The following is an 18156-nucleotide window of genomic DNA, read 5'->3' as shown; positions in this document are numbered from 1 at the left end:
ACTGGATCATCTTGTTCAAGAAAGATGATGGGGGTGGAGGCCAGGGAAGTGTGGAGAATGACCTGGATGGAAAAGCAGACAGGGAACTCGCACGGTACTGAAGGAATGTGGTTCATAAGGTGTTGAACTAGGATAGGTCAGTGGGAGAGGACAAGAGGGCACCTGTGTGAAAAACATGTGGGTGAGGAGAGGGGAGGGTCCCTAAGGCGGTGCTGAGGTTTTTAGAGGGCGGGGGAGGGGGCTGACTTGAAGTTATTTTTAATAGTGACTGAGAATCCTAGAGGAACATCCTACGTGGCGGGAAGAGGAAAAGAATAGGGAGAGGAGGATGGGGATTGGGGCGTGTTGTCTTTGCGGCGCCCACGACTGGGACCTCCAGATGGAGAAGCCTCTGGTTTTAGGAAATAAGGGTTGAATTCAGAAGTATTGAGACAAGTCAAATCTCTCACTGTAGGTTTCAGCATTTTTCTTTTCCTGACTCCTGCTCTGACACAGACAGGAGGGGACTAAGTAAGGCGAAGGGTGGGAACTTGGGATTCACTGACTTAGGGCTGTTTTATAGGCTCTCTTACTACTTGTGAGTTTGATACCATTTTTTACAAAAATTATTATTTTATGAATAAGGAACACGTGTGCATGATTCAGAATGCAAAGCTACGAAAGGGTGTACACCATGGGCACTGGCTTCCTTTCTCTCCTCTGCCCCCTTCACACCCACTTCCTCCTCCCTGGAGGCAACCGCTGCTACCTGCTTCCAGTGCATCCTTCCAGAAACATGCTATGCAGACAAGAGCCTCAGGAAAGATCTCTTTAGTCCTTACGTGTTGCCTAAGTGCCTCCCTAGCCATGCGGTTTTAATCTACGGAACACTATTCAGGGAGTGCTGTTCCCTGCCCAAGCACTTCCACAGGCATCATCTTTGTAATGAAATCCCATTTTCTCAATTGAAAACCAACAAGAGGGCAGATTCTTCAATTTGTGAAGTTCAACTTGGCCACTGTGTTTAGTGCTCTGACCTGCTTCCAAGAAACTGGGCTTCCATTGTTGACCTGTTGCAGCGGAGGTGGCGCTCATGAGACAAAGTTGATCCCTGAAGATGGACAGAAATGGGAATGAAAGCAGCAAGAAGACATTATCTGAAAACAAAAATTATTTTTCTTCTCAGTCTGGATAGAACGTATGTTGATGTCACAGCTTTCAACACGCATTGGGTTTTAAACATGTCTTTGGCTTGTTCTTGCATTTTACAATTTAAAGGCTCCAGATTCTCTCAACCTAGCCAGATAATGGGACTTGAATTTAAAAAAATAATAGCAGATTGGATTGGCTTCCTGTGGAAAGTTTTCTGGCCTGGAGGACTACAGAGAAAGTCCTGGAGAATTCAGTGACTCCTGGTTACCTTGGTGGGAGGGGGTGTTTCTCTGCATCCTGGACTGAAAGGTGCTAGTGCTGCTGGAAGTGGGGAGATACTCCTGCGCTCGTTCCCCTTGAGCGGCGCCCGAAGCCGTGATTCAGCACTGTTTTTTTTTTGTGTAGCTGCGTGCTTTGATCAGCTGTGCTCACAGGCACCTTTGTCACTACTTGAGTATAGAAATTTGTAAATGATTTCCTTTAAAAAATCGATTGGGTCAAATTCAAGGTTATTCCAGTAATAGTGTCCTTCTCACTCAGTGGAATGAGATGGAAAGATGCAGAGTTCCAAGTTGCATGGGCGTGTGAAATTCACCCAGCATGTGGGTGGTGTCAGAACCAAAGTTTGAGAGGGCCCATTATATCCTGGTTCCTTTTTCCCTCTCTGGGACGTCCACCGTGGGCTGTGTTGTATTGCATCCCCTGGCCTCCTCATCTTCTCTTAGGAAAGGGTTTTTCAACCCCAGCACTTCTGATATTCTGGGCCAGGCAGTTCTTTGTTGTGGGGAGCTGTCCTGTAGGATGTCCGGTGGCATCCCTGGCCTCTACTCGTTAGAGGTTAAGAGCATCCTTCCACTCCTGTTAGACAGGACAAACAAAAAGGTTTCCAGATACCGCCAAATGTTCCCTGTGAGAGCCACTGTTCTAGAAGAAGAAATTTGACAGGTCACAGTAACATTGCTTCTCTGTCTGCTAATTATTGGGCTGCTTCCTCTTAGAAGCAATCTGCAGGCTTTATTTTCTTTCTAAAACACCAATTTGAGTACAGCATTCCCCTGTTTGACTTCTGTTAGTTCCCCGTTAATGTAAGGAAAAAAGTCTAATCTCATTAAACCACACCTTCTGCTCCTTGTTCTGCCCCTTCCAAAACCTTACAATCCAACCACACTGGACTTCTCACCACCCCCATGAACCTGCTGATTCATGCCTCCATCTCTTGCATGGGTGGTTCATTCTGCATGAAATGGCTCTGGTTAAATTCTTTAATTACCCAGGATTAAAGCTCAGTCTCAACCTTCCCTGTGAAGACTTTTCTGGGCAGAGTTTGATGTTCCTGTAGTATTTTGCCTTACATTTATTAATATTTTAGCACTCACAGCACTACGTGGTAATTATTTGTTCATGCATCAGTCTCTTTCATGAACTCAAGGCCAGTCAGCAAAGGCAATACAAAAATGAATGAAAACCGAGTCCAAAGTGGGCTGAAACCAGGAGCAGCACCACCACCAGGAGGTGCCAGGTGTGAGATAGGCTCAAACTCTCAGACCCAACCAGAGATCCATGGAGTGAAAGAGCGTGGGAGCCCTGGACACGCACCGAGCTGCAGCAGGGCCTCTTCCTGAGGAGATGCAGCCCTGGGCTGTGAGCATCCTCTGCTCGCCCCAACAGCTTTACTCTAATTTTAGGGACTCATGCTGGCTATTCCTCTACAAATAGGCTGTTCACAACCTAGGTATGTGGCCTGAGCAAGGATCGAACACGTAACCTTCTGGTGTATAGGACAATGCTCCAACCAACTGAGCCACCTGGGCAGGGCAAAATTATGAACATTTAATGATGGAAATTTAAGTAGCATTGGAAGCTATGAGGATAGGTCGCTTGGACCACCATTTGAAGAATAGACTTCTCTTCAAATCGCACCCAGCAAGGGGCAACCTGTTTTCCTCACCTATTTTGTTTTGGGGATAAAGATAATTTCAGAATATAAAAATGGTTATTCATTGTGAAGGTGAAGAACAGTGGCAAAAGGCAATGTGAAGGTTGTCCCCACGTCCCCTTATTAAAATGAGAGAAAGAAAAGAAGAGAGGAAGGGAGGGAAAGAAAAAAAGAGGGACCCACTCGCATCCATCCTATATGGTGCTAAAAATGTACATTCTTTTTTCCCTTTTGGGTAACTAATCCTGAATATTATTCCACCAAAAAGACAGGAAAGCTCATTGCCTTATCTGTAAAACTAATGCCACTTAGTGACATTTTCTAAGTTATATTTAAATTATTTAAAATATTACATTAAAAATAACTCACATGGACAATAGTGCGGTGATTGCTGGGTGGAGGGGTTGATAAAGGGGACTAACTGGTAATGGGAAAATACAATAAAGATTGAATTTTTAAAAAGAGAAAGAAGTAGTTCTATGAGATTGGCAGCTTCTGACAAGCACTAACACAGGCACTGTCGGGCAGGCTGTTTCCGCGCCTGAGGTGGGTGCCCCTCCCCCAGGGAGGGGAGTGGACCAGAGAGGAGGGACTTCTCTGCATTTGTCGGTGGAAGCTTTTTGCTGGCGGGTGGTGAGGATTCAGTGTAGGGAAGTCTTGGGCCCAACGGGAGGAGAAGCAAGTTGCAGACAGGGATCTTTCCTTTACTCCCTGGTCTGATTTGGCCTAGTCTGGTCTCTCACATCAGGCTTCTGGTTTTCAGAGGGTGCTTTGAATTTCAGATGTATTTATCCTCTCCCCTAGTCTTGCTTTAGTTCATTTGGCTTTGCTTCTCTTCTAGGGGATCTGTGGTCTCCAGTCCTTCATGTGCTGAGTGGACATTGAGTGCTTGGTAACTGCATACTTGTGAGCACACATACTTGGGTATACTATTTACAATGATATCTGTAGTCCTGATGGTCAGTGGTATCTGAGAAATGCAGAGCTCTTTAGTTAGAAACACAATTTAACACAACCACATTCCCCTACAGCCAAATTTCATGCTTTCCTTCAAAGCTGTACAGACTGAGGTCTCAGAAATAAAGGATGGTAGGACAAGAAGACCAAATTTTCTAAGATGTGACCAGGAAACTCCAGTCTTACTCTCTTCAGTATAGGTCAAACCCTGCCCTGTCCCCCCCCCCCCCCCCCATTCTAGATTTCTGGTTGGAGACCAGAGGTGGACAGATGCCTGGTGATTCTGTACCAATGCTCACAGGAACATAAACCATTGCCCAGGGCAATGCTGAAATACTCATCCATAACACAACACCCTACCCCTTGTCCATTGTTCAGGGAGAAGCAGCTGGGAATTTTAAATATAAACGTATATTCTTTGAAGTTGAGTCAGTACAATATCTCTCTCTCCAGAGGAGCTGTTGCCAAAGTAATAAAGCAATTTTTGCACCAGAAATCCCTTTTACAGATGCTTTAATGAAAACATTTAAAAATATTGATTCCATTTTTATTTTTAGATGTTGTGCTTAACATATTAGTAACCAAAATATACGGTACTTTGCTCCATGGGGTATAAACTTGTTCCATTGAGGCATTCCAGACCGAGGACTGCATTGGGATGGCTGGTTGGTCAGCCCCTCTGGTGTGGGTGTATCTTCTGCTTATTTTTGGTGTGTCGCTCTCAAATCAAAGAGCAAACATTCTCTATCAGGAAATAATTAATGACACTAGTGATTAATATGTCCACATTTATTGCCACAATACAACTAAATGCCTTAGTATTAAGGAAAATATTTTTTGCCACAGCTAGCATTTTAGAAGCAATTAATGTTATTTTAAATTATAACTGTTTTAAGGTTTAGGAAAGGTTTGGCAGTCAGGTGGTTTTTTTCTTATAATTGCTATTGTGTTTCAATTTTATAAGAAAAATAAAAGTGAATTATTTCTGGCAATATTTTTGTCTCTTTTAAGTAAAATAAGTGGATTATATGCTGAGCCCTTGCTTGTTAGAACGAGCCTGCTCTAAAACTGGCAGAAGATGTCATTTACTTCCTTTTCTTGTGGTTAAGCCATTAGTCCTCATTTGCTAAGTGATAATAGCAGGTTAAGATGCAGGCTTTCAGATTTGTAAGAAGGGTTAGCTGTTCCTCCCTTGACTGACGAGATGCCTTTCACTGGATCCACAACGAGAGGAAGAATAGGATCTTTCCTTTCCCAACACTCCCGATTGCTGACATCTGCGGGGGACTCTGAGTCTGGAACGGGTCTGACTCAAGCCCTGGCTGTCGTGGGCGATTTTGGTGTCGGGCCCGGCTGACGTCAGGTCTGGGCAAGGTCTTTCTGCAGAGCCGGGAGGATAAGCCAGAGCTTTGTAGACTTTAACCTTCATGCCTATGAGCTCTGTTCAGCTTAAACTGGCTCCTTCCCGTAGGACACCTGCCCCTGTGCCAAGCTTCCTGCCCAGCCAACTGGCTTCCTCCATAGTGCTATTTCCATTTTTGTTGTTCAGGATTGTAAGCAGCATTACTGCCAGTGATTCTCAGAAAAGGGCATGTTCTCTGAAAGCCGGTCCCACCTGGCCTCTGTTTTCTGCACTTTAACCCAGACCTCACAACCCCAGCATAGCAGCCACCTTCTCCCTTCGTTTGGTTGGGGCTACAACCTGGGCCAGTTAAGATGTTAAAGGCTCTATGACCTGAAAACGTTGTCATCCCTTCCATCTTCCAACACAGATAATTTCAACAACAGCAGCCACTGTTGTTGAGAGAGATAGATGTATATACCTCACATAATATATATTTACTCCTAATAACAAACATGTGTGTATCAACTATTGTGTTCCAGGCACCATTTTAAGTGTTGTATGTGGATGAACTCAGTACTCACCACAACCCTTTGAATTTTTACTGTTATTATTGTGGATAATACAAGTGTTTATGGATGAAGAAACCAAGGCACAGGATGGTTAAGCAACTTGCCCAAGGTCACACGGCTGGTAATCACGGGAGTCAGAATTTGAACTCAGGAAGTAGTGCCAGCATCTGTGGGAATAACCACTATTTTACATGAAGTGGTAGTACTAGACAGAAACACTCAAAACATAAGTGGGCTGAAGCTGGAGAGCTTCTTTCTTGGTTTTCTAATTACAAATTTCGTGTAAGGTAGTAAAGTGATACTTTCTCACTTTAGTTTGGTGGCCCTGCCTTGACAGAACCATAAGTACTGAGTGGGCCTGTCGAGTGGTCTAGTCCAACTACTGGCCTGTTAGAAGGCCCTCCTCTCCTCTGATCTTCATGGGGCCGGAGCCTCACCAGCACGCAGCAATGCGGAGAGGAGGCTGCTGGGTCCCTGTCCTCAGGCAGAAGGACCTTTGGATGCCAAGCCTCCAAATCCAGACCCCTTTGGAGCGCTCAGTGTGACTGGTGGCAATCCACTTAACCTCCCTGTGTGAGGGATGATGAAATGGCGCTTTGATCTCTGAAGAGGAAAAGGCTTTATGTAGATACCAAAGAGCCCACTCTCACTTGGCACCTTTTAAATTCATGTGGAGGCTGATGTGCCTCATAAAATTCCAGCGCCTCCTTAGTTACAAGGCCACATTCCTAGGCCGGGACTCCCAAGTTCTCAATCATAATATTGTGTCTAGTTCTGCAAAGTGCCTAAAAGCAAAAATAACCCCTAAGACTTTTTACGGAGACTTCTGTCTCAAGGGCTCTGAGCACTCTAACAATAGACATTCTATGAAAACAAAATAACCTTGTACATTTTTAAAACCTGTGCGTTTTCAAACCAAACTTGTGTGCCTGCTGGAGTCCTAGTTTTGTTCTTTTAGGCACTTATTGGGAGTGGCTTGGGACAAAGCATATTGTCTATTTATTTTTTTTAATTTTTATTTTTGGGCAGATGCAAAGCAGGATTTCCCTTTGGCACTGTTCCAGACTCCCGAGGCACGCCTTCCTTCTGTGGTGCCTGCAGTCCAGTAATAGCGTCCACTCCTAGGTCATCGTTCGTGTCTTGTCAGTGTCAGGGAGTTGGTGTTAAATATCCTCAGGCGCGGAAGACTGACATGGCCTGGGGGAAGTTTTCAGGAATACTTGCATTTTTAAATCACAAGTTCAGAAAAAGAAATTCAAAATGATTCAATTTTTTTTTAGGCAAGGAAGAGGTACCACCCACTGTCTATACCGTTCACTACCACGTGGGGAGGTTCACCCATGGGCAGGCCCAGCAGCCACCACCTTAGAGAAGGAAAGAGGGACCTGACACCTCCCACCCATGCGTGCCTGTCTAGCATCATGCCACTCAGTTCCGTGAGGGAGGCAGGATCGTCACCGTTTTACGGATAGCAACTCCAAGGTTCAAAGCAGTCGGGTATTTTCCCTATGGTCACAACCACTCGGAAATAGCAAGACGAAGAAGCTCTAGTCTGAAGCCCTGCACTAGAAATCAGGAAAACTACACTGAGGATTCACTTTACCTCTGCATGGAGCAGCAGAGCCCCATCGTCACCGCTCTGTTCGGCTGAGTTCAAAGCGGTCATCCAGTGTCCCCTAGGTGCCAGGCCTTCACAAGCACTGGGCACCCCAAGATGCACACGGCATGGCCTCTGCCCTGAGAAGCTTACTGCTTCTTGTTTAGTTGATAACACGTCTTCCCAAAGGGCAAACCTTTTGGAAGCGCCATAGCCTTAGGTGGAGGTGTCATCGAATGTAATATGGTGAATAATACATAACTTGTTGGGAGCTTGTGTTTAATGCATTATCTTCCTCCATTGTTTAGGAGCTCTAGGACATAGAGACCCCTTACAATCTCCATTCTACAGCTGAGAAAACAAGACATCTATGCTGCCCAATATGGTAGAGATGTGACTATTTAAACCTATTACTTCAAATTAAATTAAACCATAGATTTGGTTCTCCAGTAGTGCTGGCCACATTCCAAGTGCTCAATAGCCACCCTTGTCAAGCGGCTTCCATAGAGGACGATGCAGACATAGTAGGTTTCCGTCTTGGTACAGTGTCCCATTGCACAGCGCTGCTCCGAGTAACTTGCCTGTGGAGGAATGTGAGAATGGACTTAGGTCTGAATCGGGAGTATAAGCCTTTAACCATTATGTTGTATTACCCAGTTAACAGTTAGTGAAATTTAGGAGGGGCAGGGAAAGAGTTAAACATCTCTTATTTCTCTAGGAAAGAAGAAATATCTGCGACTCTGGAATACTAGAGACATACTGACAGTTTCCCTTGCGGGCGTTTTTGTTTGTTTGTTTTCATTTGTTTGTTTGTGGTACCTGCGAGAACTGGAAGTTTTTTTTTTCACTGCTCAGGAAATTTAGGACTTTCTGTCTGTGCTTTTATGGAACCACAGGTGACTTGCTAAAAGCTGTATTAAGATTGTGCCTTAAAAGCAAACTTTTAAGCCTCACTTCCTAACAGAGTACCTGGTTCACAATAGGCACACGGTGAATGCTTCTTGAACTAAATTTCAGAAAAGATAACTATAGCATTTTCTGTAGTCTCAAAAGAATAGTAGTGCTGAAGAATGACATCGGTGGCCTTCCTTATGATTCCTGAGGGAGAAACAGTAAAATAAGGCTTTCTCTAGGGCCCTACGCAGGTGCTCAGCTTCTTCAAAAGGGGGCCACAGATGTGTTCCCCTGCCCTGTGACAGGCACATCCGAGGGAATGATCGTGAGAGCTGCCTATAATCTGAGCTGGGTTACGCAGAGAGCTATTTTAAATCTAAACTGCAGAAACTCCACACACAGCTCCAAAGTGAGCCCTGGGAAAAAATCGCCTCATTACCAAATTAATTCCTTGCATCATCTCCTTAGTGCAGGGAAGACAAACCAAGTCACCCTCTTTTCAGTGCGTCCTGGTGTCTTATCCCAGATGACTTGCGCTTACCCACCAAATGTTGTATGACAGCGGAAAAAGGACCCTATTTTGTCTCCCAGTTCAGCGTCCTGTTTCTTTTCATCAGTGCAAAAGCTCCGCCCCGCCCACTCATCTTCCTTCTCTTCGCTTTGTGATTTAGCTAAAGTGTTGGCTTCTGTGTCATTTAGAACAAACAAAACACACAGAAATATGGCTTAAAAGACAGATGCGCTGATTTGGGATGGGAAGCAAATGTTGTATGCTCACTCGCTGCTTCTTAAAGGCTTTAATTCACAGCAGGAATAAAAATGAGTCGTCCAACGTGTAACACAAGCAGTCAGCTTTGAAAACTGATAAGAAGGGGGAAAAATGCTGGACTCATTTTGAATTTGAATTTAACAACCAGGATCCTTGTTCCTCTGTGCCACACAATGATGGCGACTTTCTTAGAATGATTTAAGAATTCCTTGGAGGCTTTTTGCCCAGGCCCTTTGTAGGCCCATTTCAGCAGGCTTTTTAGAGTCCTCCTTCTAACAGCAAGTATCAGAGAAGATTCCAATGCAGAGCAGCCGCAGTTTAGGGCCTGATATCAACTTGAGCTTCTCACTCATTCTTCCTCCCCCTTCCCCGGCCCCGCAAGGAGACATGATGTTTTACAGTGTTAACAGTTTTGAAAGGTCTTACATTTCTAGTGAACAGAGTGCTTTTGCGAAAAGGGCTCTGAGAAGCATTATTCAGGTGAAAATGCATCGAAGGCACGTGAGTTAAAAAGAGAAGTTTGCCGATGTAGAGATTGGAGGCGGCATGTGCTGACAGGTGCAATTACAGCCAAATAATCGAATCTTTTAAGAGAAGTCTGGTGAGATAAGGGGATAGCTGTGGAATCTCATTGGGAACCGGTTCATAACGAGGTGCTCGGGCCCAGCTGTGGATGCCGTAGCTGATGGCAGCCACGGTTATGGCAGCCATAACTGTAGGGGAGCTACAAGTAGGGGAGTGGCCAACGGAGCGCAGCTACTTTACCCGCCGGACATAATAACTATTGCACTTTGAAAAATGAGGTGAAATGGCATGAGTTCAGCCCAACAGAACTGCATGGACAGAAAGGTTGGAGAGAAGGCTTAGTCTTCTCGCCTGGGTTCCCCATAGTGTGGAACCTCTTTGAGCCCTAGAGAGTTGCAGTCAGCCCAGTTTCTAAGTCCTTCAGTCAGAAAGAAACTCAAGAAAGTACCAACTTTTCAAAATTAATTAATTGCTTTTATTAGTAACGTTAAAGATCTTTCTACTTCAGTTTCCTTTGTCTATGACCAGTGTGTTAGTAGAGGACGCTGGGGTGGAGAACAATCTGGTGTTTCTGAGCATTTCCCACTAATGTCATAAAAGATAGTAACCTTCTTTCTGGTCTTGAAATGTTAGATGCTTCAGCATTGGCTCAAGGAGAAGTGAGTTGCTGTGCACAGTGCTTCTCCACCTGCTCACGGGTCTCTCCGGCAGCTCTTCCTCGGGTTCCCTGCAGGGAGACGGAGCTGAGAAGTGGGCACAGACTGGTGAAACACAGAGTGGCCATCTCTCCTCATAAGGGGACAAAGGGCACCCCTCACACGCCATTAGTGCTTCTGGTAGACCAGGAGTGCTTCAGGGTTTCATTCTTCTTCTTTTGTTTTAGTTCTCACTGAGGATATGTTTTCTTTTCTTTTCTTTCTTTCTTTTTTAGAGAGAGAGGAAGGGTGGGGGGAGAGATTGAAAGAGAGAGAGAGAGAGACGTTCATCAGTTGCCCCCCATATACACCCCATTGAGGAAGCAAACCCACAACCTAAGTGTTGGGCCCTGATCTGGGATCCAACCCGAGATCTTTTGGTGCGTGGGACAACACTCCAACCAAATAAGCCACGTTGGTGGCCAAGCCCAAGCTTTCATTCTTAATGAAACAAAGCTGCTAGGTTGTATAATTTCTTTCTTTCAAATTTATAGTTCTTCTTTTCTTTTTTTGAAGTGTAGTTGGGTTACCTTGTCATTGTACTGCTCTTAAAGATTCTTAAATTGGTATAGGTTTCTGATAATGGCACTTTAACGTAAAATCCAGGTGACAGCTCTCTTTCTACCACAGAGAATTAACTCCTGAACGTCTTTGGATCTCCTGCATTTGCCTTCCTCTTTTCCATTGCCAGCTTTTCACTTTCCTTCCTAACCGTTAAGCTCCATCAGGACCTAGGCAGTTGGAAGACTTTCTGCAGCAGCCTTCCTCAGATGTCTAACAAGCTCAACAGTAAATCCAGCATCGCACCAAGAATTCGCCCGCACCGTTGCATGGCCTTCCCTATTCTCACATCACGACACACTCAGCACTGAGCCCGGCCCACAGCATTTCGTATGTCTTGGCCGCAAAAGTTGTTTTTGTTTCTGCTCACCTTGCTTACTTACACCATGACCTAATGCCATCTTCAGTGTTTCCCTAGAGTTTGACATCTTGTCTAATTTTGGAATTATTGTTGTCACATTTTCTGCCTGAATCAGTGGGGTACTTTAGTATTTACATCGTAGGGTACAGTGGGGGTATTTAGATTTATCCATGGTGGGCCACTTCATCCTAATTCTAGCAGGGGTGCAGACTGCGTGACCTTTTGAAAAAAATGGATTCCATGAATGAATCTGTAGGATCCACTCCTAGGATGGAAGTATTAGACTTGCAATGGAATTGAATGCAGATGGAGGAAAAATTAGCTACCTAGTGACATTTCTATCACCTCCTTTCATTTTTTCTCCAGTATTAATGATATGGTTCCAGTGGAATTAAACTTGGGCCACTAAAAATTGCATAATCACATTCAGCTTCAGCTTCAAGTACTAGTTGCTTAAACAAGGCTGATAGAGCTCCTAAAATCATCAGTCGTGAACTGGGTCTCCGTTCTGGCTGTGTCTGTCATAACCCCACCCGCAGAGCTTTTTGAAAAGCACGGATGCCCAGGTCTATCCCAGAGTCAGACTGAGTTGGTGTTAGGTAGAACCCACTCACTGATATTTAGAAAGGCTCCTCAAGTAATGTGGAGGGTTGAAGAGCACTGAATGGCCATAAAGAGACTTCGGACAAACTGACTACATTTTTACTGGTACAAACTAACTTAGTTGAACTCTCCTCCTCACAACCTAAGGCCCACCAAAAATACGTGCTAAAACATTAGAGCAATACAAATGAAAATAATAGAGAAATCTGATTTCAAATCTTATTAATCTGTCTCTTATTAACAGAGGGACCTTGAAAAGGATGCTTAAATTTACTGACTTTTAGCTTCCCATTTGTCAGCTGGGAAAAGTAATTCTTCTTTGTAAGCGAAGATTAAAATAATGGCGTGATATGAAAACATTTAGTACAGTACCCTGCACATAATAAGAGCTCAGTATATGTTTACTTTTTTAAAATTTCTGTCTTTAGTTTCTTCATGTGTACCATGAGGAGCTTGGATATCTTTTTAAGTTCTCCTAATCACCGAGTCTCATTCTTTGCCTTAAGCATTATGATTGGAAACAAAAACAACAACGGCAGCAGCACATATCATTTTTTACAAATTCAGTTTATGTGCAAGAAGGAAGCTATTAGCACACAGTTGACAGGGAATGGATTTGGAGTTGCTTTTAGTATCATGTTCACGTATCTCATTTGGCCGCTCTTTCAACTTGATGTGTCTGTGGAGTGGCTGGCCGATGCTGGGGAAGTGGTTTCAGTTGTGGGACAAGATTTTTCTGACTGAGTAATGCCATCTGTTTTATGGGGGCATCTGTCTTGTGCCTTTGACCACCATTCACTTGCTTCAACCACATGACTGTCCAACCTACTTTATATTTGTAATAATGGCGATAGCACCTGGCATTTATATTATAGCACCTGTTTGATGTGATACACTTCAGAGAAGCCAGGTGAAATCAGGAAACATCTTTCGATTACTGCCTAGCTAATTGGTTTTGGTAAAGAAAAAAATTTTGCTGCCTCTTGATCCATTCCCAGAGAGTCATAGGGGACATCATTCTTAGATAGCCTGGTGTCAGGGAACAGTTTGTGATTCATGGAAATGACTCAGTAAGTCATCTGCCCTGCTAAATTGTGACACATACTGCCTTTGCCTGTCATCTGGCCCAAATGGAAACTCAGGCAAATGAGCAAGCTTCTAAGCTTGTCTTGTTACCTAGCTCTGGCTAACCAAAGCAGAGGACTAGGGGGGTCAAGGGATTGCTCGTGCAGATAACTTGTCTGTGGGAAAGGATGCTTGGATGATGATGTTTCCTGGTGCCTAGCAACGTGTAACATGACATGCGTTTCAACTGAAGGGTTAAGAGCAAGAGTTTTTTTTCTTTTCTTTTTTAAAGATTTTATTCATGTATCTTTAGAGGGGAAGGGAAGGAGAGAGGGAGAGAAATATCAATGTATGGTTGCCTCCTGTGTGTCCCCTGCTGGGAACTGGCCTGCAACCCAGGCATGTGCCCTGACTGGGAATCAAACCGCGATCATGTGGTTCACAGGCCCACGCTTAATCCACTGAGCTACACCAGCCAGGGCCAAGAGCAAGAGTTAAGGAATCATGAAAAGCTGGGGTCAAATTTTGGTTTTATCACTATCTATAGCAAGAGTCAGCAAATTTTTCTATATAGAGCCAGCTAGGAAATATCTTAGGCTTTGTGGGCCATATGATCTCACTCACAACTGCTCCACTCTGCTGCGACCCCCTAAGAGTCAGAAGGGGTCCCAGGCAGTACAGGAATGGATGGGCATGGCTGAGTTCTAACATAATTTTGTTTACAAGAACAGGCAGTGGGCCAGATTTGGTCTGTCCTGTAGTTTGCTCACCCCTGATCTATAGGATCTTGCACTAATAAATTACTTTAATCCTCTAAGTGTCTTTTGAGGATTAAAAAGAGATAATGTATATGATAAAACACTTATCCCGTGCTTGGTATAAAGTAAGCACTTGAAAATAGTAGTCACTATTATTCTATTAAAATGTTACCTATCATAATTTAAAATGCCATTGATTGTAAGGTACATCTGTATTTCAGAGTTGTTAAAATGTGATGAAAAGTCTTAGAATGGATTGAATCAACAATAATTAATTAGAGTAACAAGTTTACGTGAAGGAGTTTAAGTCTCGTTCTACCAGTGGTAGTTTAAAGCTTCTAGTGTAACATTCTTTGTGATGTTTCTCTTGTCAGAGACACGTGTCACGAGCTCCTGGGACATGTTCCACTGCTGGCAGATCCTAAGTTTGCTCAGTTTTCCCAGGAAATAGGCCTGGCGTCTCTGGGAGCATCAGATGAAGACGTGCAGAAATTAGCCACGGTCAGTTTATTTTCAACGTAAAAAACTGTTCTGCTTATGTCCATTTGTAAGGTGGAGAAAGCTCTAGCCTCATCAATTATAAATTTTAAGGCCAACATTCTGGATATGGCATGGTGACTTTATCTTTTCCTATGTTGTGTTTTTTTGAACAGTGTGTTTTTGGCTGATTAACCATCCAAACACTTGTATTTTATTCTTCTCATTCAGGGGTTGGCTAAGTAGTAAATATTTTATCCTTGCAGTTCATGAGGTCATTGCTGGAACTACTCAGCTTAGTGACTATGATGCAAATGCAGCCACAGACAATATGTAAATGAATGAATAAGGCTGTGTTCTAATAAAACTTTATTTACAAAAAGCTGGTGGTGGGCCAGATTTGGCCTGATGCTGTAGTTTGTTGACTCTCATTTTAGTTCAGTGTTATTTTCTAGAAATAGTAATAATAGTAAAAGCTATGCATTTATGATTATGCTTGGGATTATGTCTTTGACTGGTTGCTATGGTTGTGGTCAATCCCAGTTTGAATCAGCAATTAGAAGCTCAGGCTAAACAATTATGATATGTACAAAACCAAAAAAATATTTAATAGATGGTATGGTTTCAGAAAGGTTCATTTCAAAATATGCAATATGAGAGTAAAGGTATAATATTGGCAGTTACCTTTCAGATGCTGAAGAGCCAGATATGTCAAATTCATGTGACTTACCTTAGCCTATTTTCAAAGAGCTGAGGGTAAGAAAGAGTTGATTTAACAACCTCCCTTACCGACCAGGGCTAGCCAGGTAGCCTAAATGAGCAAATCTACCGGAGGAAGAAAAAATGGGATCTCTCACGTTGTATTTGACACGGATACACATGGATGTCAAAGTAGGCATGCAAGAACACTCTTTGCTCCCACTATTGAGTTTTTCTTATATTTCTGAAGACATACAACCCTTCCACATATCTCTTACCTCCTACTTTTGATGGAGATAGGGGAACCTGCAAATATTTCCCTACTAAAAGAGGAACCGCGGGCCGGGGTGGCATGGCCCTGCATTGGGCGGGTGGGGCCCGCAGTGGCTTTGGGAGGGCACTCGTCTCCGTCAGAGGGCTGGGCCTTGCTTCCCGCTCACGGCTGCCGGACAACAACGCAGGCCTCTGTGTGGCCAGACCTGCGACTTTGTGAGAGACGGGCCATCTAGATTTCCGGATAGAAGTGAATGACTTTTAAAATTTTGGCTCAGAAAAAATCTACCATTTTGAGCTGGGGAAAATATAGTTGTAGACAGAATCGGGTTCTTGACTTACTAATTTCTCACCTTTGCCCCAGGAAGTATATCTCAGTTATATCGGCCATCTGTTTTACTACATAACAAATAATCTCACAACTCAGTGGCTTTAAACAATGAACATTTATTACCTCATCTTTTGATTTGCTCATATTCTATTAGGAGCTCACTCCAGCCCACACTGAAGGGCGAGGGGAATTAGGCTTCACTTTTGGGGGAAAGGACTGTCAAAGTGTTTGTGGATGTATTTTAAAACTACCCGTCACACATGAATCCTATAATTTAATTCTCAAACCTTGGATCTGGGTTCAAACTCCACATTTTGGAACATTTTCTGTGCCTTTTAAATTTCCCTTGAAATGTTCTCTGGTTTCAGCCTTTGACCCCAATAGCTCATACTTTTGATCAGGGATGAATGTATTGCTTACTTGTCTGACTCTGAAGAGCCACACATGGGGATTTAACTCTGCCAGGGTGTGTGTGTGTCCCAAGAGAGGAGGAGAAGGAGTAAGGTAGGACTTGATGAATGTGAATGAAGGTGGAGCCTAGTGAGGGAGTTATCTCACTCTCTTCTTTTAAAGGAGAGGAGTTTTATTGTCCCTTATTTTACACTCCATCAAATGATGATGCATTCTGTCATTCAAACTAACATGTCCAAAGAACATATGTTCCCCACATTTCAGACATTTATAGCCTATATAGATAAAACCAAGGTTTTTCAGAGAAGAGAACGTTTGTACTGAGTCTTGAAAGATGACAAAAAGTCAGCCAAGTGGTAGAGAGGGGAAGCAGGGACAGAAGGAAGGTTTCAGCTGAAATAAGAAGTCTCTCTGGTTTGTGGCTCAGCAGGGAATGTCTGCTCATCAGCACTGAGGGCCGTGCTGAAGCCCAGGGTTGCCTTTTGGATTCATTTTCTGTTGCTACCGTAACCTACCGTAACCAATCATGCATGACTTAAAACCATACAAATTTGTCATATTACGATTTCATGAGCTTAGAAGTTCAATACCATTCTCACCGGGCTAAAGGTTTGGGCAGGGCTGCGCTCCTTTTGGAGGCTCCAGGGGAAGATCCATTTCCTTGCCCACATTCCTTGGCTAGTGGCTCTTGCCTTCTGTTTTCCAAGGAGCAACGTTGCATCTTTCTGACTTTTCTTCCGTTTCCACATCTCTCTTGCTGACGATAGCCGGGAAAGGTCTTTTACTTTGAAAGACTGATGAGACCCATTGAGCCCACCTGGGTAATGCACAAGCCTCTTCCCTTAATCATATCTACCAGGGCAACATATTCACAGGGTCTGGGGATTAGGGCATGAACACCTTTGGGGCGTCATTATTTTACATGCCTATTTTCATATTTATAAGAAAAAATCAAATACATGTACCTTGAAAACTATTTTATTAGGACCAGTAAATCTGTAGGGTGATCAAGTTTTTTTTGGAGCTCACTTGTCTTAGCATGATTCCAATACCCTTGGCTGTGGATTGTCGTAGCTCCAACAGCTAAAACCACTTCCGTCTGTTAGAGAGCATTAGGTCATTAATCTTGTTTCTCTCTCTCTCTTTTCATTGCCCTTTCTTTGGAATGTGCCTGCTTTTCTGAAAAAGCCAGTTCAAGTCAACAGATAATCTTTAAGTGGCTATAGAATCTTAGGTTCCAGGAAGTAGGGATAGGAAAAGTCTGAAGGTCAGTACTTGCCTGAAGGAACTCACACTGTAGTCCACCAAAATACAGAATACCTAAAGTCAGTGTCCACCTTTATTGCCATACTGGAGGATCTTTGTCGGAGACACGGGTTTAAGGTAAATCTACGTGTGTGTGTGTGAACTCTGAGTTCACAGTTGGAGCGGGGTTCAGTGTGGGAACAGGGCCAGCACAGATGTTCCTCTATATGGGCAGTGACTGGGGACAGGTTAGGGGCATTGAGAGTCTTCCAAGGGAGCCGACATGCCTGGAATCTTGCAGTTTAAAACAAAAACTGAGTGTAAACTTGCAAAAGACTTTTACCTGGAAGATTTGAGTCCCTTCTAAATGCAGCAGTGTTTTGGGGCAGAGGAGGGAGTCTCACCACGGTTTTGCCTGACCTCGGTTTTTTTCCTTGCTATTGCCTGAGCCCCACACCAACTCTCTTTGATTTTCTCTCTCACAAGCCTGACAGTTCCAGTTCTTTCCAACTTTATAGATTGCCTACTTAGTTCGAACAGTGTTTTGCAGACCAAAGAGAAATTTGGAAAGCTTTTACAGTGTGATGGGGAAGAGAAGAGGAGGCTAGGATGATTTTTCCTGAAATGACACTAAAACTTTCTTTGACTTTTGAACATATCTCATTCCCCAGTGAAAACTAAAGTGAATGGAAACCTGCTGAAAAATGGCCTTGAAAGGAAATAGTTAGGTTTCAGCCAGGCAATTTCAAAGTAAACCCTGGAATAAATAACCTATTAGTTGTCATGCATATTAATGGCCCTCAAGCCATCCGCTGAAGCTAGAAGCCTTATTTAATGACCTCCTTGCAGAGACTGAGAGAGCAGAGCTAAGGTCTCACTAGAAAGGTCCAATGGTGGGAGATAGTAGGGGTTAGCTTGTCTTCTTAGCCTTCCAGATGAGAAATGAAGGTATTG

General features: G+C 43.6%; 1 protein-coding gene across 1 annotated transcript in view; it reads left to right on the top strand.

Moving 5' to 3' along the window:
* TPH2 (tryptophan hydroxylase 2) overlaps window positions 1–18156 on the top strand; it is a 103590-nt gene that overhangs the window by 49656 nt on the left and 35778 nt on the right. The window contains exon 8 of the mRNA XM_037049433.1: window positions 14141–14267. Within this exon, the coding sequence (XP_036905328.1) occupies window positions 14141–14267 (127 nt within the window). The remainder of the gene's footprint in view (window positions 1–14140; window positions 14268–18156) is intronic.

The sequence above is a fragment of the Sturnira hondurensis genome, unplaced genomic scaffold (assembly GCF_014824575.4).
Source record: "Sturnira hondurensis isolate 20B ecotype Veracruz unplaced genomic scaffold, ASM1482457v3 Scaffold0006496, whole genome shotgun sequence".
Taxonomy (NCBI): domain Eukaryota; kingdom Metazoa; phylum Chordata; class Mammalia; order Chiroptera; family Phyllostomidae; genus Sturnira; species Sturnira hondurensis.
Note: the sequence above shows the minus strand (reverse complement) of the source record. Positions and strands in the feature narration are given on the sequence as shown.